The following is a 24,921-nucleotide window of genomic DNA, read 5'->3' as shown; positions in this document are numbered from 1 at the left end:
ATGGAAAGGGCATAGGGATTAAGAAGCAAAATTGGTGGGTACAAAATAGACAGGAAGAGGTTAAGAATAGTATAGGACACGGAGAAGCCAAAGAACTTTTATGTACGACCCATGGACATGAACTAAGGGGAGAGATAGCTGGAAGGAAGGGAGAGGAGGCATAAAAAACCCCGTGAATTTTGAGCCTGCATTTATGAAAGAATGGAAGCTGGTGTGGAGCAAAGAAGAAATTTGGCTTAACACATTTGTGTTTGAGGTTCTAAGGGAATATTAAGGAGAAATATTAAGTAGGCTTTCGGACACATAGAACTAAAAATTAGGGAAGAGAGGAAAACTTCGATGTTTTATTATGATAAAAAAAAGAGCTGATTGTTAAAGTAGTGAGCATGACTCCGAGAATGTAGCAGAGAAAAGTAGTTGAACTAAAACTCTGGTGAAGGTCATATTTAGGAAGCCAGAGGAGGAAGAGAAGGATCTTCAAGGATGTAGAAAATCCCAGGGAACTATAGCATCTCAGATACTAAGGAAAAAATAGAGAAAAAAAGAAATAAAATATTAATTTTTGTTTCCAAATATTGATGTTAAAGACTATTCATCTTTTTTCCATATTATTGCACAGATATACAAGTCACTGAGAATTTAGTGAGTGGACCCTCTACACTTATGCCTTCCATTCTGTTAAGTATAAGTCATGTGTCCTTGCAGACCTGTATGTTTATATACCCCCCAGAAATGCAATGCAATTTTTTAAGAATCTAGAAACAATATGAAATTATGTAAACTGTCACCCTTATAGAAATACATAAATAGGAAAGCCTTTTACCCATAACCTACTCCTCAAGGTCAACCACATCAACAATTGGTGTATATTCATCCAACTTTTTTTTAAAGCAATACATGCACCACGATGATTTGTTTTTTTACAGAAGTGGATCGTAAATCCACTGCTCGTCACTTGCTGCTTCACCTAGCAGCATATTCTGGACATCTCTCCAGGTTAGCATGTTTCAGTTCACTTTATTCTGTCATTTAGCTCCTTTGTATTCCAACAATAGCCAATAGCTGCATACTGGAAGCGAAGGTAGGTCAGAGGGACCAGCCTTTTTACCTCTAGACCCTAACAGTCATTGCTTACTTTCATTTGGCCTTGTAGTCATAGCGACTTTCACCTGTCATTCTGGCCCCCACTACAGGTTTTGCTCCTCATTATCTCCAAGTCCCTTCCAAGCATTTTAATTCCCGAGGATAGTCTCTATTCCCTATTTTTAAGTGGTGGTGCTGTTGTCATGACTTCAGAGGTCATGTCCTAGAGCTTTGTGGAAATGGACAGAGGTGGCAGTGGGCTGAGGCTGGAGGGGGAGTCCCAGCCAGCAGATGAAGAGAGAGAGAGCCCTGACTGATGCCTCTCAGCTACATTGTGCAGTCTCCAACCGGGCAAATGTCAGAATTCCTTTCTTGTTAGAGTATTCTATTTTAAGATTTTCAATAGATTTGTTTTAGTCTTTTGCTTTTTTGTTTTAACAGAGTTCATTTTTACTTCTCTCACTTTTTGTTTATAAAAATCGTTCCTGTGAATTCACTACAAAGTGAGTTTTGTTGCAGTTTGTAAGTCAACTGTTTTTAATGTCAGTATTGCAGTGTTGACTTAGCTACCCGTCAGTCAGCAGGCATCTCTTGTGCACTTACTGTTGGGTCCCTAGGTTGTTTTACTGCACCCAAGGAAGCCACCCAAGGTTGTGGAAAGAGAATCAGGAGTGTGAGGAGTGAGGAGACCTGGGACCTAATTTGACCCTGTTGTCCAGAGAGGCCTTGGCCCATCATGAACCTTCCATTACTAATCCAAAACAAGCTGCTAGAGTAGCTCACTCTGAAGATTCCATCAGACAGTCTCTGATTTTTTGTTCTGTTGGATTTGTGTTTTATGTATGGTGGCCAGTATAATCCAAGTTCAATTTCATCCTGGGATGACTGGGGTAGAGATAATAGTCAAGAATTTGGGTTCTAATCTTGGCTTTGGTAGTGAACTCTCTTTACCTTGGACTGACTCTGGGGGCATCACCTATCTGTCAAACGAGGGTACTGATCCAGACAGATCCTTGGTTTTGGAGTGGAGAGCTACACATAGACCTTCATGGAAGCACACACGTCTAGATTCAGCCCCTGGAGATTATGATTCAATAGGGATAAGTTGGGGACGAGTGATGTTTTAAAAAAACACTCTGTAGGGGTCCTGAGTTACTCTCCTTGATAAGAAGCTGTCTACCTTGTCAGCACTTGACAAATACTTGATCCTTCTCCCACTTTCGCCATGGTTGTTTGCCTGTGAAATCCTCCCAGCCATGGACATATTGGTTTTTGGCCTTGGCCTTTGCTCAGTGGCCTCTCTCTTCTTCTTTAGTAACAACCTGCAGTGCTTCACCGTGCGGTGCAGTGCGGCGGCAGCTCGTGAGGAGGACCCGTATGTGGATTCCACCCTGAAGGTTAGAAATGGCTTATGACGACAGCGGAACCTTAAGATTAAAAAGGAACGTGACTGCTTGCAAACTTGCTCTTGGGTCTAAGTGAGGTGAACAGTAAAGGTCATAAGCTCTTTTTTATTGAAGTAGAACTTTTGAATGTAAAATAGTAAGCATTGCTGATTCATGGTTTGAATGTAAAATAGTAAACATTTTCTGAAATGATTTTCTGTCATTTTAGATCACAATATTTAAGATTACTTTGGAAACATTTCACTCAGCATATAGGTATAAGGCATAGTTTTAAAAGTTTGGTAAAGAATATGTATAGTGTAACTTCAGAGAGTACTTCACAACTACAGCATACTATGATTTTATTAATGGACATGTTGGTGGCAATTAATATATAGCTATTAAAAAAGAAGTTCAGAAATTAGTGTATTCGAGAACACAAAATTGAAAAAAGAACACAAAATTGAATAAAGTACAATAAAATAGTTTCTTTACATTGTTATTAGATATGCCTATAATTCTTGTTATTTTATAAGCCTTCAACAACCTTTTGTATTTCTGTGGCTGCCCCTCCTGCGACTCCACCAACCCAGATGCCACCAGATGGGCACGCAGTCATTTAGCCTGCTTGCTGACTTGGGTTTTGGGGGCTGTGGTGTCTGAGAAGGATTTCACAGCCTCAGAGTTTAGCCCACAGCATACTTATCTTTTTCTGCCTTTCCCCTGAAATTCCAGATTCTCAGAACTAGCCAGGACCACCTAACTATTCTTGGGGATGAAAAAATAGATGGAGGTGTTCCCCCAAGCACGTGTGCAAAGGGACAAGGAAGATGACCTCTGAATCCAAACAGTGTTCCTGGAGGAGAAGGCATGGGCCTGGCAGCATCATTTTGTGAGCTCCCAGAAAGAGCTCCTGTTCTTCTTATCCATTCTAGTTGAGTTAATGCTCCCTCACAGGCACAGGAGCTTGGCTCCTGGTCCAGGGTTTTCTACAGTTTATCCAGCATACTCCACTCTGGGCAATATTCACACCAAAGGACCCAAGAGTCAGGGGCAATTTGAATATGCAGGCATCTCTCTCCTACATACCCATCTACTAAGAAACCATTTTATGTACTCTGTGCAGTAGAATGTCCTTTTGTAGTATCTCATTTTGCCTAGAATCCATTTGGGCATATCCCCAAGTCCACACCCTGTTAGTGGGATTGCCCTGGGGAGGCACTTACCAGTCCCTGGCTGCACTCCCCAGTCTGTGGGGACTTCCCACAACTGTGAGGGGCCTCCGGTGCACCCCCTTTCTGAATTCATTCAGAAAGACTAGTTCTTTGGCAGGCACATAGGAAATAGATAATTACATAAGTTTAGGTAGAGAAACCTTGCGCTGATAAAAATAGGCATTTGAAGGGGTTTTGGGGGGGTAGGGGTGGAGCAGGAGAAAGTATCAAATAGGTGGATTTTTGAAGATTAAAGTTCTTATACCTTTATTTCTTAGTTAAATTTGTGATTTTTTTCCTTTACTAGGCTTGCCCACCTGTCAGTATGGATGTCTGTGTGTTAAGAATTCAGCTTTTCATAGGCTTGAAAGCCATCTGTCACTTTAAAAACCACATTGTACTTTTGACCAAGGCAGATCCTGAGGCCATTCCAGAGAGGAGAGAGTCACCCAGGAGGCTTCTGTAAGCATCCTCTCCCTCAGATATTCCTGCCAAAGCTCTGGTCTGAATTGTTATTGGTGTGTTTTGTGTGTATCTTTATGTTTTTTTTCTTTATGTTTTTTTTAATCAAAACTTTGAACAATCAGGTGGCTTTTCTATAGTGTTCTTTTTCCAGGATAAGAAAATAAGATTTTAATGATTGCTATAATATCCTTTATAATTGACATTGCAACTTTTAGAAGAAAATGAATTATAAAATAGTTTCCATAAAAATCCAGTATTTTAGATAAGAAGTTAAGGGTTATGCTTATCTGTGTAATTAATGGGAATGACAGGGCTTCTAATGCTAACTCAAACTTCACGATTATTTTCTGGTATTTTAATTTAAAAGAAATTAACAATGTGTTTCTTACCTTAAGTCACAATCATGATATATAGATATGTGCTGATCTGCCTTAAGATAGAATTGTAGTTTGGTAACACTAAGCTCTGGCCCGTGCTTTGGTCTTCTAAACCGTTGTTTAGAACGCTTAACGGCAGACTAGTTAGGCTTCTGTCTGACATTTTCTTTGTGGGAATGCATCCTCTTATCTCTGTCTCTGTGTCTCTCTTGGTTTTCTTAACTCTCTTTTGTTTTTTTTTTTCCATTTTATACCCCTTTACTGCACTCATTCACCACACTGTTGTCCATGTCAGTGAGTCCATTTTCGTTTGCTTCATCCCTCCCCTCCACCCCCGAGCTGTCAGCCTTCTCTCTGTTTATGAGCCTGTCTGTATTTTGCTTATTAGTTCCGTTTGTCCGTTAGATTCCACATGTGAATGAAATCATACGGTATTTGCTGGCTTATTTAACTTAGCATAGTGTTCTCTGAGTCCATCCATGCTGTTGCAAAGAGTAAAATTTTCTTCTTTTTGAAGGCCAAGTGGTATTCCATTTGACATTTTCTGTACTGTGAACCTAGGTAGGAAATGCATTCTAACTTGAACATATCTATATGGAAAACTTAATCAGGTAAGAAATCTGTTTGGGGGGAAGAAACATAATATATTTCAAGTCAGACATTGGTTTTTATTTTTAACATAAGCTCTTGCTTTTTTGAATTGCCTGTGCCTGTGCTTGTTGCGCCAAAAGGAATGAACAGGTTGACTGGGTTAAGTGATCACTTAGAGTTCAGAGTGCTCTGACTGGTTTAAAGGCTTCTGGGGAGAGGAAAAACAGCTGGGAATCATGCATATTTGACATTTGTAATGTATTATATATTTTCAATGATTCTTAAAAGTTCTAACTTATTTGAAAATTAATTTGGTCTAAGGTCTATGGTTTAACAGTTTGTATATCACAGAAAATGCATCATGTAGTGAAAGCAAGAGTCAGGATAGTGCTTTAAGAGACTAGCAGTTCTATGTGTTTTCTGCGTTTTCTCAGCAGCTGTGAGTGTTTGAGCGTTTCTCTGTCGGAGCTTCTGCTTAGACTGTGGTGTAGGGCCTGCCGGACTCATGAAGGTCACACACAGAGACATCCTGGGCGCAGGGGCTTTCACAGCTGAACCTCTCTCCCTTTGAGGGCTCTTGCCTGTTCTTTGAGCTTAGCACCTGTTTAAGAATACTTGTGGAATGAATTTTAAGTGACTGGTTTATCAATTCATGAGTTGTAGAATATTAAATATTGTTGGCCTGTGTAGCATTGTAACAAATAATACTCTAAAAATCAACTGTCCTGTTAATACTGAAGAAAATACTAAATGAAAATGATTTCATAGTTATATTACTTTAGTATCAAATATTTACCATTTAAAATGGCCACTTATTAATAACATGTTTTGTCTTACAGTTCTTGTCCTTTGTTTTGCTTTTAGTTCTAGAAAAGGCCCCAGCGTTAAGCTGAAAACACCTCCTGTAGCTGAGACTGGGTGGAATTTGTATATTGTGAATACAGTCTCACCAGTGCAACTATACAGAGAAATGGTACTCCTTTCAACTTCTAATTCTTATCTGTAGAAATACAGAGTGAAATTGGTGATGCAAAGTGGATTCTAATGACCTTACATTCAGAATGCCACACCCAGCAGCTCATGAGCTGCCTGCCAGTGGAGTGTGTGTCTTTCTCCACCTTCTTGTTTTCCCAGCTCCCGACAATTTGAGGAGCCAGTAGAAATTCCCTTCACTAAAATAAGATTCCTGTGTTCATACCTTCTTCCTGTGAGGCTCGATTAACCAGTCTAAATAGAAATAGCCTTTGACCTTTACCTTGAACCCTGGCAAAGACAGCGTTGAAACGGAGTTGAAAGAAATCTTAGATCATTTATCGTGTCACTGTTCTTTGAAACACCAGCAGGTTGTCCCTGGGCACTGAAGCACCTGTAGCATTGTCCTGTGAGTAGGGTCCCAGAGTGGGCATTCTTCTTCCTTTTCTAAAAATGACAGCTGCCAACTCATTCCTGGCAAGTTTTTTAAACTCTATTTTGAAATACAGAATTTGAAACTTACAGAAAAGTTGCAAGAATGAGAATAGTATACAAATAAACCCTGTATATTCTTCACACAGATTTACCCAGCATCAACATTATATCCCTTTGGCTTCTCTCTCAAACTCTTGCACTTCCTACACGCACACACACACACACACACACACACACACAGTTTTCTGATCCTTTGAAAATAAACTGCATAGATCATAGTCTAAGGCTAAATACTTCAGTGTGTGTTTCCTAAGAATGAGGGCATTTGCTTACTCAACCACAGGGCAGTCATATGCTTCAGTAAACTTAACAGTGATATAATACTTTAGTCTGTGGTTTATATTTCATTTTTGTCAGCTGACCTTGCAATGGTCTAATAGCATTTCCCCCACTCCCGTACAGGATCCACTTTAGCATCAGGTAGTGTACCATGTGTCTTTACTCTCCTTTAATCTGAAATATGATCATAGCCTTTCCTTGTTTTTTTATGACATAAGCATTTTTGAAACATATATTTTCCCCTTTCAGCCTTTTTAAATTTTTCATGATCAGCTTATATCTTCTTAGCCAGAATATTGCACATGTGATACAGTGGTGTTTAGTGTGTTTCTCAGGGTATGACATTAGAAGGTGCATAATATCTATCTACCCCTAATTTTTGGTGTTAATTTTGATTATCAGGTCAAGGTTTTACCTGATTTGTCCCTGACATTTCAATGTTGATAATTATATAGGCTTCGCTCTGTCTTTTTAGTTTTGCTTAATTGAAAATCATAGGCTTCATCTAGATAACTTGCCTACTGGTGTCTGAAAATGCAGATTGACTCAGATAGTTAAGTGATAATTTTTATAAGCCCACTGCAAGTTACAGAAATAGCTGTAGCAGAATCTAAATTCACCATCTGAAACTAAAAGGAAGGATACTCAGTCTGAATTTGAGAAAGATTTAAATCATAGAACTTTTTTAAAAAGTTAACTTTCAGATATGTTCATTAGCTTTATTGTTAACGGTATTATTAGAATTATAGTATTAGTTGGGTCTTCTCTGATGATGTGTGTTGTTTATTAACAAAGGAGTATTTACAGTTGTGTGTATAAAACTGGCTCGTGGATTGGACGGGGGAGGCGGGTACTCTAGCTAGCCCCTGTCAGAATGATCAATAACCCCTTTTTTATTTTTTAGGATTTAATGTGTCCAAATATTAACTTTACTAACAAAACAGGTATTCTTAAGAACTGGGAAACTTTTAAGAGTTTTTCTGCTGCAACATCAGCTGTTCGCCTTTTTGTTTTAGGTAGACTACAGTAATACCTACAAGACTACGAAAACCCAGAGCTGCATCCACCTTCTTAGTGAGGCTCATCTGTTAGTGAGAGCTGCCCTGATGGATGCTGGTCAGCTGGAACCTGGAGAAAAAGTGGAGCTTTTAGAAGCATTTAAAGAAAGCTGTGGGCACCTTGGAGACTGCTACAGCAGGTCGATGATGCTTCTTGGAAACTTGCTAGAGAAGCTATCTTTAGCTTTGGGTGCACTTGCTAGCTTTTCCATCTCTGGTAGTTACCTGATAAATGGGGGGATGGTGTATGTATTAGGGGAGGTGGCTCATTTATTTAATTCACAAGCATTTATTGAGCACATACTGTGTGCCAGCTGTTGTACTGAGTTTAGACATATAAAGATGAATGTGACCTCCCTCAAGTAGTTACAGTATATTAGATGAGCAGTGAGTGTCAAGTTCATGAGTCTCCCAACAACTTAGGAGTTTGAAGTTTTTTTCAGGCCTTGAGCTGGGGTGAGGGGTCATGACCAATGAAAATCTCTGAGACAGGTATATTACTAATTCATTCCCTATTAACTTTAAGGGAGAGATACCAGTTGGGCGGTCTTTTTTTTAGCCTTGGTAGTCAATGTTTTTAAGATGTCAAAAAAGGACACTTATGAATAGTGACTTTTATTTCTTGAATGATATTTATAAATTGTTTTGTATATGATTGTTTCAAAGACTTACTTGACCCTTAGGGATAATTATAAATTAATAAAATGGACTTTCCCTACCTATAAACACTATTATGCAAATAAAATTCACGGAATGATTTTTTTCTGTTGTGACCAAACCAAAAAGAACTACATTAATTAGAATGACTTTGCAGAATTAAACTTTGGAGATTGTTTCAACTGCTAATGACCTCAGAAAAGTATTTTGAGATTTATATAATTTAGAAAGCATGGTCTATTTTATTATCAAATGTGGCTTATATATGACAAATTTGAGGTTTCTTTGCTTCCTTTTCTTCAGGCTTGACACCCAGCATTCCCACCTCGCCTTGCCCTACTATAAGATGTCTGGTTTGTCTATGGCTGATGTTTTGGCTGGAGTGGACTGGGCAGAAGAGGCTGGATCACAGAAATACGAGAGGGGATTAATCTTTTACATTAGTCATTCGCTTTATGAAAACCTGGATGAAGAATTAAGTGAAGTGAATATAATTTTCTATTTAGTTACATATAATATTTTTAACTTTTAATTTTAGCAATTTATTTTATGTAGTAACATTTAGAAGTCAAGTTTCAAATACTTTGGTATAATTTCTTTTTGTAAAAAGGTAACTAATATGTCCCTTTTTTCATTAATAATTATAGAATTACACAGCTTGGAAAGGAACTTATAATTACCTTCTCATACTTTCTCATTATGAGAAATATGGTCCATTGTGATTGAGTAACCTGCCCAACATAACAGCTGGTTGTCTTTAGAATGCTACAGAGTGGGGGCCTAGCCTGCCTTCTCATCTGCAGCCCTTCCTATGACCCATGCTCTCCAAGTGTCCAAAGCTTCACTTACAGTATCCTGGTCTAGTGACCTGAACATATTATTAAGGATTATTTTCCTGGCTGGTGTAGCTCAGTGGATTGAGCGCGGGCCTGCGAACCAGAGGATCGCGGTTTGATTCCCAGTCAGGGCACATGCCTGGGTTGCAGGCTGGTTCCTTGCAGGCCAACTACCAGCAGGGGACGCACGAAAGGCAACCATACATTGATGTTTCTCTCCCTCTCTCCTTCCCCTCTAAATATAAATAAATAAATAAAATCTTTAAAAAAAAAGGATTATTTTTAGCCCCTCATGTGTTTTTAAAAGGAAATGAATACAGATATGCAAAGTTAAATATTATCACACATTTTAAGATTTTTAGAGGAATGAAATTTTATCATAAATTACCCCATTAACTATATTTTGTACTAAGCTGTAATTTTATAATAGACTTTTGAGTGCAATTCAATATTTTTCCTAAACTCTTGTTAAAATTAGAGGTACTGGCCACAATTTGGTACATATATTTGCTGCTTTTTCTTCATTTTAACTCAGCAAAGAGATTACTTCAGGTCTTCTGAGGTCTTCCACGTTATCATCATCAACTCTGTCTTTTTAAATCAAAATATAATACTATAATTTTATTTTAATTGGAATGTTGTATTTTGGCTATGTCTTTTTTTCTCTGACTTTGTTGCTTTCGACTGGCTGACTTTTGTTTCTTGCTCTTGTTCACCAAAGGAATTAGCAGTGAAAGTGGTTAAGATGTTTCATGTGGCTGAGCCGAAGCAGCTGCCCCATATTCTCTGTAGTCCTTCTATGAAGAATATTAATCCTCTAACTGCCATGAACTATCTAAGGAAACTGGATACTTCTGGGTTTTCATCAATCTTAGTGACATTGACCAAGGCAGCGATGGCTCTGAAAATGGGAGATCTTGACATGTACAGAAATGAAATGAAGAGCCATTCAGAGGTATGGTACCCCACCTGGTATTAAAAGTCTCAAATAGGACCTTGTAGTCCTGAGGTATTTTGCTTTCTCCTGGCATCTGTCTAACTCATTCCTTCTTAGTCGTAAAGGAAATTAGACTTGATGCTAGAAAGGAAGTGACCCAAAGTAGAAGTGCTTGGGCTTTGAATCTGGCAAATGAAAAAGAATTGTAAGTGGTAGGAGTAGGTATCCAAAGACCTTTCACCTTAGTGTCAGGTACGTTCAGAGCATGGGGCATATGTAGGTTCTGCCCTGAGCCGACAGTCTGTGTGAGAAGATGGCATGCCCACCGAAAATAGAGTGAAGTGTATTCAGGTACAGCAAGGAGGATATTAACTGTGAGCCTTAGGAGTCCAGTGGTTGTAGAAATAGCCTGCATTTGGGAAAACCGCAAAGGACTATATGGAGGATTGAGCATTTGAATGGTATAGCAAAAAAAGTAGCTTGCCCTTAGGAAAAAGGTCATTTAGGAGCATGAGTCAAAGATGTTAGTTATCACAGGAAGAAATTAAGAGGTGACATTAATTGAGCACTTAGTATGTACCAGGCCTATTCTAACCTCCTTGGCTATGTTCTCTTATTTAATTCTTGCAACAATGCTATAATGTAGATGCTATTGCTGTACCTACTCAACAGGTGAGGTTAAATAGCTTGTTCAAGATCACACTGCTGGTGAGTAGTAGAGCAGAGGTTTAAAGCAGGCAGTCAGGCTTCAGGTCCTCTCCTCCACTGTTGTTCTACTGCTCAGCTGTGGTCAGATACCCACAGCGTGACTTTGGTTTCTGAAACAAGAAGAGTAGGAGTGCTTTATCATTGTATGAATGACACATTTTGTTATGAAGAGAAGAGTAAGTCAGCATTGGGCTATTGTTTGCTTTGAAGAATAGAATTCTAGAAAGGTGAATTTTCTTTTCATAATTTTGAAAAAGCCCTAGGTATATTATTGTTAAATCAAGTGCATTTAAATATAAAGCTCTCTGCAGAAATTGTGCATATTTATGCTTAAATATTAATAGCTTCTGTGAAGACAGTTAACAATGATAATCTTTTAGAGTAAAACTGGTCTTTATAGTGAAAGAAAAAATTGAGATTAAAGTAAATTATTAGTAGTTTAACCATGAATCTTTACTACACTAGCATGTATTTCCAAGACAAATACAATGTACATTTTGTTCCTAAATTTTTTTTATGTGAAGATGAAGTTGGTATGTGGATTTATTCTTGAACCTCGGCTATTGATTCAACAGAAGAAGGGACAGGTTTTCCCAACGGAGCTTGCAGTTCACTTGAAGGAGACTCAGCCTGGGTTGCTTGTGGCTGCAATCCTGGGCTTACAGAAGAACAACAAAATGGGAATTGAAGAAGCAGATTCTTTCTTTAAGGTTTGTCATTTTGAAAATGTGACTTGTTCTGGATATCCTGATAAAATTGGTAGGGGTCGGGGAGCAGAATGAGATGAGTGAATTTTCATTTGTTTATTGAAAAAAATAAACTTAGACATAACCAATTTATAAAAGTATATAGAGTATAAAAGAATGTATCTAAAAATTACATTCATGCAAGCTATAATCTGTTTCCTGTTAAAATGTATAAATTTGCTTTGCCATGGCACTAATGTTAATGATAAATTATTAAATGCATGGCCTACATCATGGAGTGCTATTCAGACCAGCGGCAACTTGGTCAATCTATATTTATCTGGAGTATGGGCCCTTGTTTCACTGTTTTCAAGGTGCTTTGTGGTAAGGATGGAGATACAATTCCTCAGCTCCTAGTGGACTTTTGGGAAGCACAGCTGGTAGCATGTCTCCCAGATGTGCTCCTGCAGGAACTCTTCTTCAAACTCACATCACAGTACATCTGGAGATTATCAAAGAGGCAGCCCCCAGACACCGTGCCGTTGCGAACATCGAAGGATCTGGTAAGATAAAGGAATAATACATTACACATTGCAATAATGTACCTTCTTATTTTTAACGGCTTTGAATCAAACCTAATTTATGTTACCAGATATCTTTTTTAAGCAGGATTTTAAAATACACTTAAAACTTGTGCATGGGTGTAGTTGCCCATGTTTTAAATAATTTTATATCCCAGAGTACCCCTACCACTCCTGTATTACTTACTTGCAGTGGTAGCTCAGTAACTAAAACACGAAGGAAGGGGCTTTGCCAGAACATGTTTGATCTCCCACAGGGGATGGTCATGAAGTGGAACACAAGAAAAGAGGCATCTGTGGACCCCCTTACGGGTGAGGACCTGCAGGAGGCTTATGGGAGAAGACCATACACACAGCTGCTCTGTAGCCTGCGCAGCAGCCCTCACCACTGCTTTTACCCTTCTCCTCCCTCCCCTTCCAGGACCTTTGTCTTTCATTGATGCCACAGCTAACTGGAAAAGTCACCAACTTCTTTTTTAAAAAATATATTTTATTGATTATGCTATTATAGTTGTACCATTTTTTCCTCCCTTTTATTTCCCTTCGCCCTGCACCCCGACTCCTACCAGCTTTCCCTTCCCCACTTAGTTCATGTCCATAAGTCACATCGCACACTATTTTTAATCTCCCCCTGTCTATTTTGTACCTACCAATTGTGCTTCTTATTCCCTCTATCTTTTCCCCATTCTCCCCCCCTCACTTCCTTGCTGATAACCTTCCACATGATCTCCATTTCTGTGAATCTGTTCCTGTTGTAGTTGTTTGCTTAGTTTTTGTTTTTGTTATACGATTTTATTTATTTATCTTTAGAGGGGAAGGGAAGGAAAGAAGGAGAGAAACATCAATGTATGGTTGCCTTTTGTGCGTCCCCCACTGGGAACTGGCCTGCAACCTGGGCATGTGCCCTGACTGGGAATCGAACTGCAATCCTCTGGATCGCAGGCCCGCACTCAATACACTGAGTGACACAAGCCAGGGCTGTTTTTGTTTTTTGGCTTTTTTTTAGGTTCAGTTGTTGATAGTTGTGCGTTTGTTGTCATTTTACTGTTCATATTTTTCTTAGATAAATCCCTTTAACATTTCATATAATAAGGGCTCAGTGATGATGAACTCGTTTAACTTGATCTTATCTGGGAAGCACTTTATCTGCCCTTCCATTCTAAATGATAGCTTTGCTGGATAGAGTAATCTTGGATGTTGGTCCTTGCCTTTTAAGACTTTGGTTTAAGCCACAAAGGTTTCTTTTGAGAAATCAGATGACAGTATTATGGGACCTCTTTTGTGGGTAACTTTCTTCTTTTCTGTTGCTGCTTTGAGGATTCTCTTCTTATCTTTATTCTTGGGTAATGTAATTATGGTGTGCCTTGGCTTGTGCTTCTTTGGGTCCAACTTCTTTGGGACTCGGGGCTTCCAGGAACTCCAGGAAGTCTTTCCTTTGCCAGATTCAGGAAGTTCTCCTTCATTTATTTTTCAAATAAGTTTTCCATTTCTCGCTCTTTCTCTTCTTCTTCTGTCACCCCTATAATTCAGATGTTGGAATGTTTAAAGTTGTCCCGGAGGTTCTTAAGCCTCTTCTCATTTTTTTAAGTTCTTGTTTCTTCATTCTGTTCTGGTCGAATGTTTATTTCTCCCTTCTGCTTCAAATTGTTGACTTGAGTCCTGGTTTCCTTCCATTCACTGTCGTTTGTGTATTTTTCTTTATTTCACTTTGCATAGCCTTAACTTCTTCCTCTGTTTTGCAACTATACTCAACCATGTCTTTGAGCATCCTGATGACCAGTTTTTAGAACTCTGCATAGATTGACTATCCCTACCTCACTTAGTTCTATTTTGGGAGCTTTGATCTGTTCTTTTATTTGGGCCATATATTTTTTTGTCTCAGCACACCTGTTATGTTGCAAGGGGTGGAGCCTGGACCTGTATGTGTAGGAGGGGTCCGCCAACGAACAATTGCTCATTTGGCTGGCTTTCATTCACTTTCCCTGCTACTCACAAGTGAATTTTGCCCTTCTGGTGCTAATTCCCCGGTAGGTTGGTTTTTGTATGTTCTAGGACCCTGTTGGTCTCTCCAGTGAACTCTCCTATGAGGCAGGTAGTTTTTCCTGCCACTGCAACACCCACAGATTTTTACAGCAAGAGGTTTTGAGGCTTTATTTCCCCTGCGCTGGAACCCTGGGTTGTATGGTCTCACTCTCTAGTTATTCCTCCTGGTTTATCCTAATGCAAGTGTGGGACCACCTGCTTCACCAGCTGCCGCCTTGCCATTCGCCTTCTTTGCCCTAGTTGCCCATTTCCACCCCTCCTACCAGTCTGAATGAATGTTCCTTCTTTAACTCCTTGGTTGTTGGATTTCTAGAGTTAGCTTTTCTGGAAATTCTGGTTATTTTTGTTTTTAAATTTGTTGTTTTCCTTCTTTTCATTGTGTGAGGAGGCAAAGTGTATTTATTTAGGCTGCCATCTTGGCCAGAAGGACCAACTTCTTGAATAAGGAGCCTTTATGGGAATTCTCTTGAGAACTGATGGAAGAGGTTTTGGGTAGGTTCCTCTACCCAAGGAAAGTAGTAGAAATAAAAAGTTATTTCCAGTGTTACTGTGAATTTTTTTTAGTATAATTAGCTTGAAAGCACTATTGCGTTTTTTGCTAGAAAGTGCCTCCTTGGAATATTTTAAAATTTAAAATATTAGGAAGTATTTAGTGCATATTTGTTCAGTGAGAAGTATAAAGGCTAAAACTTTTTTCAGGGGAATAGATTCTAAAAGACTTCCCTTTCCTTTTTCTAAAAAAAACTTATTCATTTATTTTTAGAGGAGAGGGGAAGGGAGGGAGAAAGAGAAGGGGAGAAACATCAATGTGTGGTTGCCTGTCATGCTCCCCCTACTGGGGACTTGGCCCTCAACCTAGGCATGTGCCCTGACGGGAAATCGAACTGGCAACCCTTTGTTTTGCAAGCCAGCACTCCATCCATTAAACCACATCAGCCAGGGCAAGACTTCCCTGTCTATTCCCAGGAAAGTGTATACTTAGTTCTGTGGCATGGCTAACAGTTAGTGATTACTTGTTCTTTTTAGAATAAATAATTCTTCATTTATTCTAAATGAAGAATTCTAAGACATCTTGTTTTGTTGTATTTTGTTTATGTTAATTTCTTTTATATTTTAGATAAATGCCTGTAGTCATTATGGCTTAATCTATCCATGGGTTAATGTCTTAATATCATCTGATTCCATAGCTGACTCACATTATACAGAAGATCTCTCCAAATTACAGGTAAATAAAAATGCCTCTTTATTACAATTTAATGTAGGATATACATTTGGTAAGACCTTAGGTGTCTATTAATCTAGAGTGTGTAATTTTAAGGGACAAAATCCAGTGTTAGGCAGGCTCAGGCACTCTGGGGGGAATTCCTGCCTCTGCCTGAAATGCTCACAGGAAGGCTGGTTTCAGTACCTTAATGAGTGAGCGTCCAAGTCCCATGCTTGTCTTGCTTTTTCAGCATGTGCTTGAAAAAACTTTGTGAAATGCAAATGTGGCAAATGTTTAGCACAGTTTTATTAATATAATTCATGGTTTTTTTAGCCTTCACTGATACATTTTAGGCTCCTAGCCCAATGTAACCACTGTTATCTGTTTTATAGGAAATAAGTTAAAATAGCCAATTTATCTGGCTCTTAAAAAGGATTTTTTTTATTTTTTAAAGAGATTTTATTTATTTATTTTTAGACAGAGGGTAAGGGAGGGAGAAAGGGAGAGAAACATCATTGTGTGGTTGCCTCTTGTGCACCCCCTATAGGGGACCTGGCCTGCATCCCAGGCTTGTGCCCTGACTAGGAAATTGAACTGGTGACTCTTTGGTTTGAAGGCCAGTGTTCAATCCACTAAGCCACACCTGCCAGGGCAGGGTTTTTTTTAAAGTAAGAAATATGATCAGAGAATGTAGATCATTCTGCAAGAATTCTGACTATGACAGTGCTTTGACTGCAAATGAGAAGTAAAGCCTACATTTCAGTTTGGTGGATCAGGCTGGGCTACATGTGGATGTGACTTTGCTTAATGTAGTTTGGTGGTCCAGGACCCATGGAACCCCCAAATCTGTTTAGCTTGGTCTGCCCAATAGATCTACCAATGTATAAAGATTTACACTTTTAGTTAAGAATGTGAATTTCAAGTTTCTCTTGAAAAGTTCAGCGGAATTGGTAACCACGGGCCCTCATTACCTGAGACCTGCAGGTTGGAGCCAACTAGCAGCTCCCCTTGGGCAGTGCTCATGCCGTCTTCCCTGCCACAGTTCTCATCTCAGTGTCTTTGTGGTCCATGTACTGAATGTGTGGTGTCCATTTTCCTTACACCCAGATGCCTTTGGGCCTCTTGAGGTTTTTGAGCTTGCAACCCCTGATTTACAGTAGGAACAGGTGTCAGTGTTATTACTGCTTTCAGAAACCAAAATTGGGGGTCCGGGTTGGGAGGGAAGCTCAACAGACGATATTGCTTAGACAGCCTCTGGGTAGCCTGTGTTGTCTTCAGAAGTGGAGTTACTCACAATCTTTAAAAAATCAACAAAGATGATTCGTGTTGGTTCTTATCTTTGGTACCCTTTTGATATAGAGGCTGCAAATTTGTTCCTTTCACAGATTTTCCTTGAACATGAGCTATAAGTGTGTACAGCATTGGACAAGACAGGGCTTACTTTCCTGGGACATATGTGCTAATGATATATATAAAATCATTATTGTAACAAGTGCTGTTAAACCTCACCTGATAAGCTATCAAGCATGTTTATAATCACTGCTTGAAAAAGTATAATTCAGTGGTCTTCTAAAGTCCATTTTAAAGTATTTAAAAAAGGTAGGTTCTTTCTGGGAGTCTTTGCTGTTCAAGGATAGAAAGGTAGTCGGCTTGAACTTCTAGGTAATCTGTGAGTCCTAGTCATTTAAAACAAAATAACTCTCAAAAAACAAAAAGATTTCAGTTTCATGTGGCTCTCCCCTAGGGGAATGGGGAGGTTCAGAACCATCACCACCACACAGACGTGCTGTGTCTCACGTCCTCAGTCAGTATAATATTATACATATTTGTGCAAAAAATTAAAATAAAAACAATATAAAAATCATCTACCTGTCAAAAAAGCTGTTACTTGAAATGATACAGTAACTAGTAAATACTCTACCCTTTGCCCAAATTGTCATGGGCTCCACACCCACCTCCTTGCCAACCGTCTCACCTAAGAGTGGCAGTTGATTGTATATGTGGAGAAGCAGAGAAGCCTGGGTTCCAGCCCTGCAGAGCTGGTTGAGGGTGAGGGGTCTAGACCAGAGAAGGGGGTGAATAGTGTGGGTGCTTGTGGGTAGAGAGGCGTCCATTCCCAATATTTAAAAAGAAAAAAGGAGCAGTCTGATGGATCTTCCTTTTGACCCAGCTGTTTCACTTCTGGGACTATCTCCTAAGAATCCTCACATGCCAATACAAAAAAAATATGAAGCCCTATGTTTATAAAAGCATTATTTACAATGATTGAGATCTGGAAACAACCTAAGTGCCTATCAGTAAATGAGTGGATAAAAAAGTTGTGGTACATTTACACAATGGAATACTACACAGCAGTGAAAAAGAAGGAACTCTTACCCTTTGCCACAGCACAGATGGACCTGGGGGCTATTATGTTAAGTGAAATTAGCCAGTCAGTGAAAGACAAATACCATATGATCTCACTTGAACATGAAATCTAATGACCAAAATAAACTAACAAACAAAACAGAAACAGAAGCACAGATACATTGGACAGATGACAGCTGTCAGACGGGAAAGGGGGTACTGGATGACAGAAGGTAAAGGAAGTAGCCCAAGAATATATATGTATGACCTGTGGACATGGGCAACAATACGGGGATTGCCTGAGGAGGGGCTGAATGGTGGAGGGCAAAGGGAGAAAAAATGGCAACAATGCTAATAGCATAAGCAATAAAATACAACTGGAAAAAAGGCGTACTCTAAAGAGGAGTAGTAATCTTTGGACCATTTTTAAATTCAGTAGTGTATATGTGCTTTCTCGTGGTCCTTATTTTTAAACTTCTTGATGATATGGATAAAACTAAGTAAAAATTCATGGATAATCCATTTTGTAGCAAGCTTTGACTAGTTTCATTGTAAACCATGGTTTGGGTTACTCCTACCTTGCTCCTTCCTACCCAGCCCATTGTCTTAAGTAATCAAAAGTTGAATATAGAAATAATCTGTGTTTTCTTTTATGTTGGGAGGTCCACCTTATTTCATATTTGCTATCTTTTTGTCAGGAAATACTCAGATGAAGTTGAAGGAAGCAGATTAGCTTGAAGGAAGAAAAGGGACCAACCTTATTCTTTCAGCCATTCCTTGGTGGAAATTTGGAATAAAATAATCACACTGACTGTAAATAGATAGTTCACACTCCATATCCTCCTGTGAGCTTGAGAAGCTGTAGCAAAAAGGATATAAGAAGAAGAAAATCAGTATATAATCACCTCATCTTTATCTAGAAAAAAGGGAAGCAGATTACTTTGGTGGTAGAATCAGGAGCAGTACAGTTTGTTCTTTAAGGTTATGGGGCTTAGCGTCACCAGCTGCCTGCACAGTGGAAAATTCACATACAATTTGAGTCGGCCCTCAGCATACGTAGGTTCCCAGCAGCCAGATGACTCCTGAACAACTCAGGTTTGAACTCTGCAGGTCAAATAAAAACCAAACAAGTGGACCTGTGCAGTTCAAATGTGCATTGCTAAGTGTCAGCTGTATTTACAGTTTAAATGCCTAAAAGTAAAATTGATTACAGTTTTGTATGCTGAAATAGTACCTGCTCTGTTATTCAACAAAATGGTGTTGATACAAATTATTAGGTTCTTCACAATTGCTTTGATTTTCTTAAATTTGTTTAAATTTCAGTTTTGTTTATATATAATGCATGCTTATTATACAAAGTTTGGAAAATACAGGGGAAAAAAAGTGGGCTCAGTCCTCCCATTCATTGAGCTGATCTCTCTTCAAATTCTGTGCTTTTCCAAAGGCATTTCTGTATGTGTAGGTATCTGTGTAGAGTTCACAAACTGATCATGCCCTGAATATAATTTTGTACTGAAATTTTTTTACTTATCATTTTATCATGAGCATTTTGTCATTAAGTAGCCTTTATAATACCCCATCGTACAAAGGTACCATGATTTGCTCATCCCTTTTTGTGAGGCATTCAGGTTGCTCTGGTGTTTCGTGTTATAAATACTCTTGTGACGAACGTCATTGAACGTGAATCGCTGACTGCGGTGTTCTAGGACAGAGTCCTAAAGGGTTTCTGCTAGTTTTAAAATGCAGTCTATCCAAAGCAAGTGAAATCATGTTGTTTTTTAAATGATTGCTTTCTATCAAACAGATTGTTATTCTTTAAACTAGAATTGGCTTAAATATTATTTAATGCTTTACCCCACTAAATAAATATCATATGCATGTGCTTTAAAATTGCATATTTTTTGCGGTGGGGGGCAAGTGAGGTTTGTAGTCTTTTAAAAAATTGTCTCTGTATTTTGTGCTTTAGATTTTTGGGTGCTTCATTCCATAACATTTTACTTTTCTGTTCATAGTCTCTTATGTGTGGTCCTTCATTTGACATAGCTTCCATTGTTCCGTTCTTGGAACCTCTCTCAGAAGACACAGTTGCTGGCCTCAGCGTCCAGGTTCTGTGTCGGACGCGTCTGAAGGAGTATGAGCAGTGCATCGACACACTGCTGGAGAGGTGCCCGGAGGCCATCATTCCGTATGCTAACCACGAACTGAAAGAAGAGAATCGGGTATGCTTTTCAGATTACTTTTCAGGCTTGATCAGTGATAATCAGATTTGATCATCTTGTTGCCTTAGCTGCAAAATAGGGACAAATTGTGCCAGTCTAGCTTCACAGGACTGGGCGGGCCAAATGAGCATGTATATTTAATATGTTATGTGTTTTGAATACGGTTGGAGGCTATTAAAATGTATGGCAATGGTATGTTATCTTCATTAAAAACCTCTCATTGGAGAAACAGTAACCTATGAAGACTGTGGAAAGTGATGATGGGAAAGCATTTTCTGGGCTACACGATCTTTAGTTCAGAAACTAGAGTTTCAGACTTTAGTACTTTTTCTCATCTTCCTTTCTTCCTTCTTGCCACCTAAGAAATAATCCAGGATATGTCTATGTTTCTTTTTGAAAGTAGCCACATACACATGTATGATATACATATTATTAGATTTCCAAGCTACAAAATGACCTTCATGTTATAGTTTAAGCAGAAGACTGGCTGCTGACGTAACTTCTGTTATAACAAAGTTTATTGCCCTGACCAAAATGATGTATTTTTGCCCTGTACCTTTCTTGCATGATCTTCTTATTCTTGTTCTTGGAAACTTGTTCTTATTCTGAGTCTTGGAAGTTAAAGTAAAATGGATCAAACTTAAAATTTATTCATTTTTTTCTAAGATAGACTTTGTGGTGGAAAAAACTACTTCCTGAACTTTGTCAGAGAATAAAATGTGGTGGAGAGAAGTACCAACTCTACCTGTCATCATTAAAGGGTAAAACGATTATTTTTGCTTGATTATAAATTTAACTGCATCCTAGTTTTAGATTTCATAATTTGTTAAAGATTTGCCTTCTCTAGTTTTTCATGTGATTCTCAAGTGAGGTGAAGAGGCTCTCAGAACCCTCTGGAGAGCTTATTTTCCGCACTCGGACGCTCCCCCATCACATTTGATATTCCTTTATCTCGTCTAGCTATAGACCTGATGCTTTTAAGTTAATCTTTTCACATACCTAGCAAGTTATCACAGGCATAGAAACTCACAGCCTCAGTATTTTGAAAATTTGAATTTTCATTAAGACTGTTACATTTTTATTAGTGATCTCAGTGCTTAATTTACTTTATGTAGGAAATTGAGATGATTAGCATTATTAATCATAGTTGTAAGTTAAGTATTGAAGAATGACAAGGTTATCAAGGATTTAAAAGTTGAGTGTCTCTAAATTATGCAATATTTTACAGCATTAGTTGTTATTTGAATTTCCATAATTCATAGTCATTTGTGAATCTCAATACATGTGTGGGTATCAAGTACTCTACTCTTGTGTGTTAATATCACTAATTAGTTGTTGGTCTGATGACAGAGAGTATGGTTATATTGATTTTAGTATGCATAAAATATTAGAAATGGATAGTGTTGGGATTGTATTTCCCAGCAAAGGTCATTGATTTGTAAAGCGTTAGGCAGAGCCTGCAGCCCTTGGAAAGTGTGTTTCTGAAAATCTCCATTCACGACTGGGAGGAGGTAGCTTTGTACTAACTTTCTGTCTGACCATCTGTCTGAGTGATTTTTGGTTTTCAGGAGATGGAATTGTCAGGTGCTTGATTGCCCTGCTCACCTGTGTCAAATTTATCACGATTTTGAACTGATCTTTTGTGTTGGTAGATCACTTTTTAGTGCAGATAGTCCATGTCTTCACTACTTTACTCAAAAGATTCTTTCTTCATTCTTTTTTATGTGTAATTTTTATTCAATTTATTGGGGTGACATTGATTGATAAAATTATATAGATTTCAGGTGTACAGTTGGATAATGCATCATCTGTGTATTACATTGTCCGTTCGCCACCCCACGTTAAGTCTTCCATCACCGTTTGTTCTCCCTTTACCCTCTTCTACCTCCCTCTATCCCCCTTCCCTCCGGTAATCACCATACTATTGTCTTTGTATATGAGGGGTTGTTTTGTTTTTTTGATTTTTGCTTAATCCCTTCACCTTTTTCACTCAGCGCCCCCGCCAAGGTCCCTCTCCTCTGACAACTGCCAGTCTGTTCTCTATGAGTCAGTTTCTTTTTTGTTAGCTTATTTTGTTCATTAGGTTCCACATACGAGAGAAATCGTATGGCACCTGTCTTTCTCTGACTGGCTTATTTCACTTAGCATAATAATTTCCAGGTTCATCCATGCTGTTGCAAAGAGTAAGATTTCCTTCCTCTTTACAGTGGAGTAGTATTCCATTGTGTAAATGCACCACAGTTTTTTTTTATCTATACATCTACTGGGCACTTGGGCTGTTTCCACATCTTGGCTATTTGACGTAACGCTGCAATGAACATACGGATGCATACACTCTTTCAAATTTTTGGACCCTTAGGATATATTCCTGGAAGTGGAATTGCTATGTTTTAAGCAGTTCCATTTTTAGTTTTCTGAAGTAACTCCATACTGTATTCCACAGTGGCTGCGCCAGTCTACGCTCTCACCAACAGTACACGAGGTTCCCTTTTCTCTACATCCTCACCAACACTTGTTTGCTGATTCATTGATGATGGCCATTCTGACAGGTGTGAGGTGATATCTCATTGTGGCTTTAATTTGCATTTCTCTGATGATTAGTGATGTTGAGCACCTTTTTATATGTCTATTGGCCATCTGTATGTCTCTTTGGAGAAGGGTGTATTCAGGTCCTTTGCCCATTTTTTAACTGGATTTTTTTTGGTGTGCGTGTGTGTTGAGTTGTATGAGTTCTTTATAAATTTTGAATACTAACCCCTTACTTCTTTATCATTGGCAAATATGTTCTCCCATTCAGTGGATTGTCTTTTCATTTTGTTAATGGTTCGCTTTGCTGTGCAATAGCTTTTTAGTTTGATGTAGTCCCATTTTTTGTGTGTCCCTTGCCTGAGGAAATAATCAGAAAAAGTGCTGCGAGAAATGTCCACCGATTATGTTTTCTTCTCATCCTTTTCTGATTCACATTCACAAACACTCTACCCTTAACTTACCCATAATCATCCCTCCAAATGTTCCTATTTTCTGTATCTTCAAAATATCTTTGTTTTTGTACACACACGTGTGTATGGCTCATGGGACTGTACTGTGTGTGATTGACCTTTATTAGGTGCTTGTACGTCAAGAGCTGGTATAGTGTTTCAGTCACTTTCATGTTGTACCCCCTCACCAGCAACGTGCCTCTCATAGAAAGCCTTCTGTAAGTATTTATTAATTCAAAGGGGAGACTCTTAATTCAGATCCATTTTCAAGGGAGATCTTTTTGTTGGCAGCTGTAGTACACTGAGAAGTGCCCAGGATGGGAGCCTGGAGAATTGGAGCTGAGTTCCAGGTTTGCTACTTACTGAGTGACCTGAAACAGGCCAAACTCATAATATCCTGGGACTAATGAGAAGTTCAGGGATAACTCTAGAGTAAAATATTAGGCAAAATTGCAAGATGGTAGGGTTTGAGATGGAGGTCAGGGACTTACATGCGTAGGAGCATGGATTTCATATCTCCAATACAGAGTTCCTCAACCTTGGCACTGTTGACATTTTTGACCAAATAATTTGTGTGTTTGTGTGTGTGGGGGTGGGTGTCTCCTGTATGTTTTAGGATGTTGGGCAGCATCCTGGCCTCTACTCCTGAATACCAATAGCACTGTCTCAGTTAGGACAAACAAATGTCTCCAGACATTCCAGATACCCCTGGGGGCAAAGTCAGACTGGTTGAGAGCCTTTGCATTAATGCAGAGCCATTGAAAGAGAGGTTAGTAGTTGGTTTATTTGTTTCAAAGAAATATTTGTTACTATTTTTCTGATAGTGAACTGTGCTTATTGTTACAAATTGTTATACTTTAGTAAATTATAAAAATAAAGTTTAAAAAGTCATTTAAAGTACCACCAGCTAGAAATAACTGTTTTCAGTTTTTAATGAATATTTTCTAGGCACACTAAGGATTTAAGGTATTGACCTTGGTCTTGGAGTTATGACCTGTATTAACCCCTCACTGATTGGCAGGAGAGAACTGGGTGGTGACAAGACTGTTTTATAGGCTCTGTAACCACTCTGCACTGGCCCCCAACGCAGTGGTTTTGTATGTAGGACGTCACTTACAGACTCCGCATTTAGGCTAAAAAATCTGGTTTGATAGGGAAGCATTGGTAATTCACAATTTCTCACCTGGTTTTTACAAAATGGTACTTAATATTAAGTTTCTGTTATATGTTAGATATGCATCATTGTATTTTAATTCTCAAAGGACTCTGGAAGCTAGCAAACGATACTGCATTATAGATAAGAAGACTAGGACTGGGGAGGATAAGTGATTTTCTTAAAGTTACCAGAGAGAAGTCACCAGGGAAGAGTATGATCCCTGGCAGGTCTGTCTGATTCTGGAGGTAGGGATCTTTCCCAGTATCACTGCTGTTCCATTCACGACCTTTCAGCAACCAGGGCATGCCATTCCTTTGTGGAAAGGGTGATTTAGGTTGCTGAATATTGGACAGATAAAACATTGGATGGATGCACACACTCGAGCAGATTCATTTCAGTCACTTGGCGAATAGAGCAAGTGACGGACATGTGAAGATTAGGAGTGGCACTCAAGTATGTTTGTCAGGGAACATCGTTCTTAAGTGTCACCCGTTCTCTTCCCAGCAGAGGGAAGCATGTGTGTACTTGGAAGAAACAGAAACATGAAATTGCATAGTTATCTTTATAAAAATGTTTGCTAAACTTCTTAATATTTAAAATGTTAACTAGAGCTCATTATTTTGCAGTTTGGAAGAAAAAGGTAAAATGATC

At 38.8% G+C, this 24,921-nt stretch overlaps 2 protein-coding genes across 5 annotated transcripts in view; one reads left to right on the top strand and one right to left on the bottom strand.

Annotated features, from left to right (window-relative positions):
* HPS3 (HPS3 biogenesis of lysosomal organelles complex 2 subunit 1) overlaps positions 1–24,921 on the top strand; it is a 43,214-nt gene that overhangs the window by 17,052 nt on the left and 1,241 nt on the right. The window contains exons 6-16 of one of the 3 annotated variants that reach the window (XR_005068773.1): positions 2,399–2,480; positions 3,990–4,144; positions 5,980–6,088; positions 7,878–8,059; positions 8,880–9,060; positions 10,134–10,367; positions 11,582–11,767; positions 12,118–12,306; positions 15,485–15,592; positions 19,961–20,136; positions 20,807–20,897. Coding sequence is in view for 1 of the 3 variants with exons in the window: in XM_037061849.1 (XP_036917744.1) it covers positions 2,399–2,480; positions 3,990–4,144; positions 5,980–6,088; positions 7,878–8,059; positions 8,880–9,060; positions 10,134–10,367; positions 11,582–11,767; positions 12,118–12,306; positions 15,485–15,592; positions 19,930–20,136; positions 20,807–20,897 (1,724 nt within the window). In the remaining 2 variants the exon portion in view is untranslated. Of the gene's footprint in view, positions 1–2,398; positions 2,481–3,989; positions 4,145–5,979; positions 6,089–7,877; positions 8,060–8,879; positions 9,061–10,133; positions 10,368–11,581; positions 11,768–12,117; positions 12,307–15,484; positions 15,593–19,929; positions 20,137–20,802; positions 20,898–24,921 lie in introns of all 3 variants that reach the window. The other 2 variants (XR_005068772.1, XM_037061849.1) reach the window with 2 other exon arrangements.
* CP (ceruloplasmin) overlaps positions 12,122–24,921 on the bottom strand; it is an 84,999-nt gene continuing 72,199 nt past the window's right edge. For both annotated transcript variants that reach the window (XR_005068771.1, XM_037061847.1), the window contains 2 exons: positions 18,675–18,776; positions 12,122–12,303 (listed from right to left, as the gene is read on the bottom strand). Coding sequence is in view for 1 of the 2 variants with exons in the window: in XM_037061847.1 (XP_036917742.1) it covers positions 18,676–18,776 (101 nt within the window). In the remaining variant the exon portion in view is untranslated. The remainder of the gene's footprint in view (positions 12,304–18,674; positions 18,777–24,921) is intronic.

The sequence above is a fragment of the Sturnira hondurensis genome, unplaced genomic scaffold (genome assembly GCF_014824575.4).
Source record: "Sturnira hondurensis isolate 20B ecotype Veracruz unplaced genomic scaffold, ASM1482457v3 Scaffold0013537, whole genome shotgun sequence".
Classification (NCBI taxonomy): Eukaryota; Metazoa; Chordata; class Mammalia; order Chiroptera; family Phyllostomidae; genus Sturnira; species Sturnira hondurensis.
This window is presented reverse-complemented; position numbering and strand designations above follow the sequence as displayed.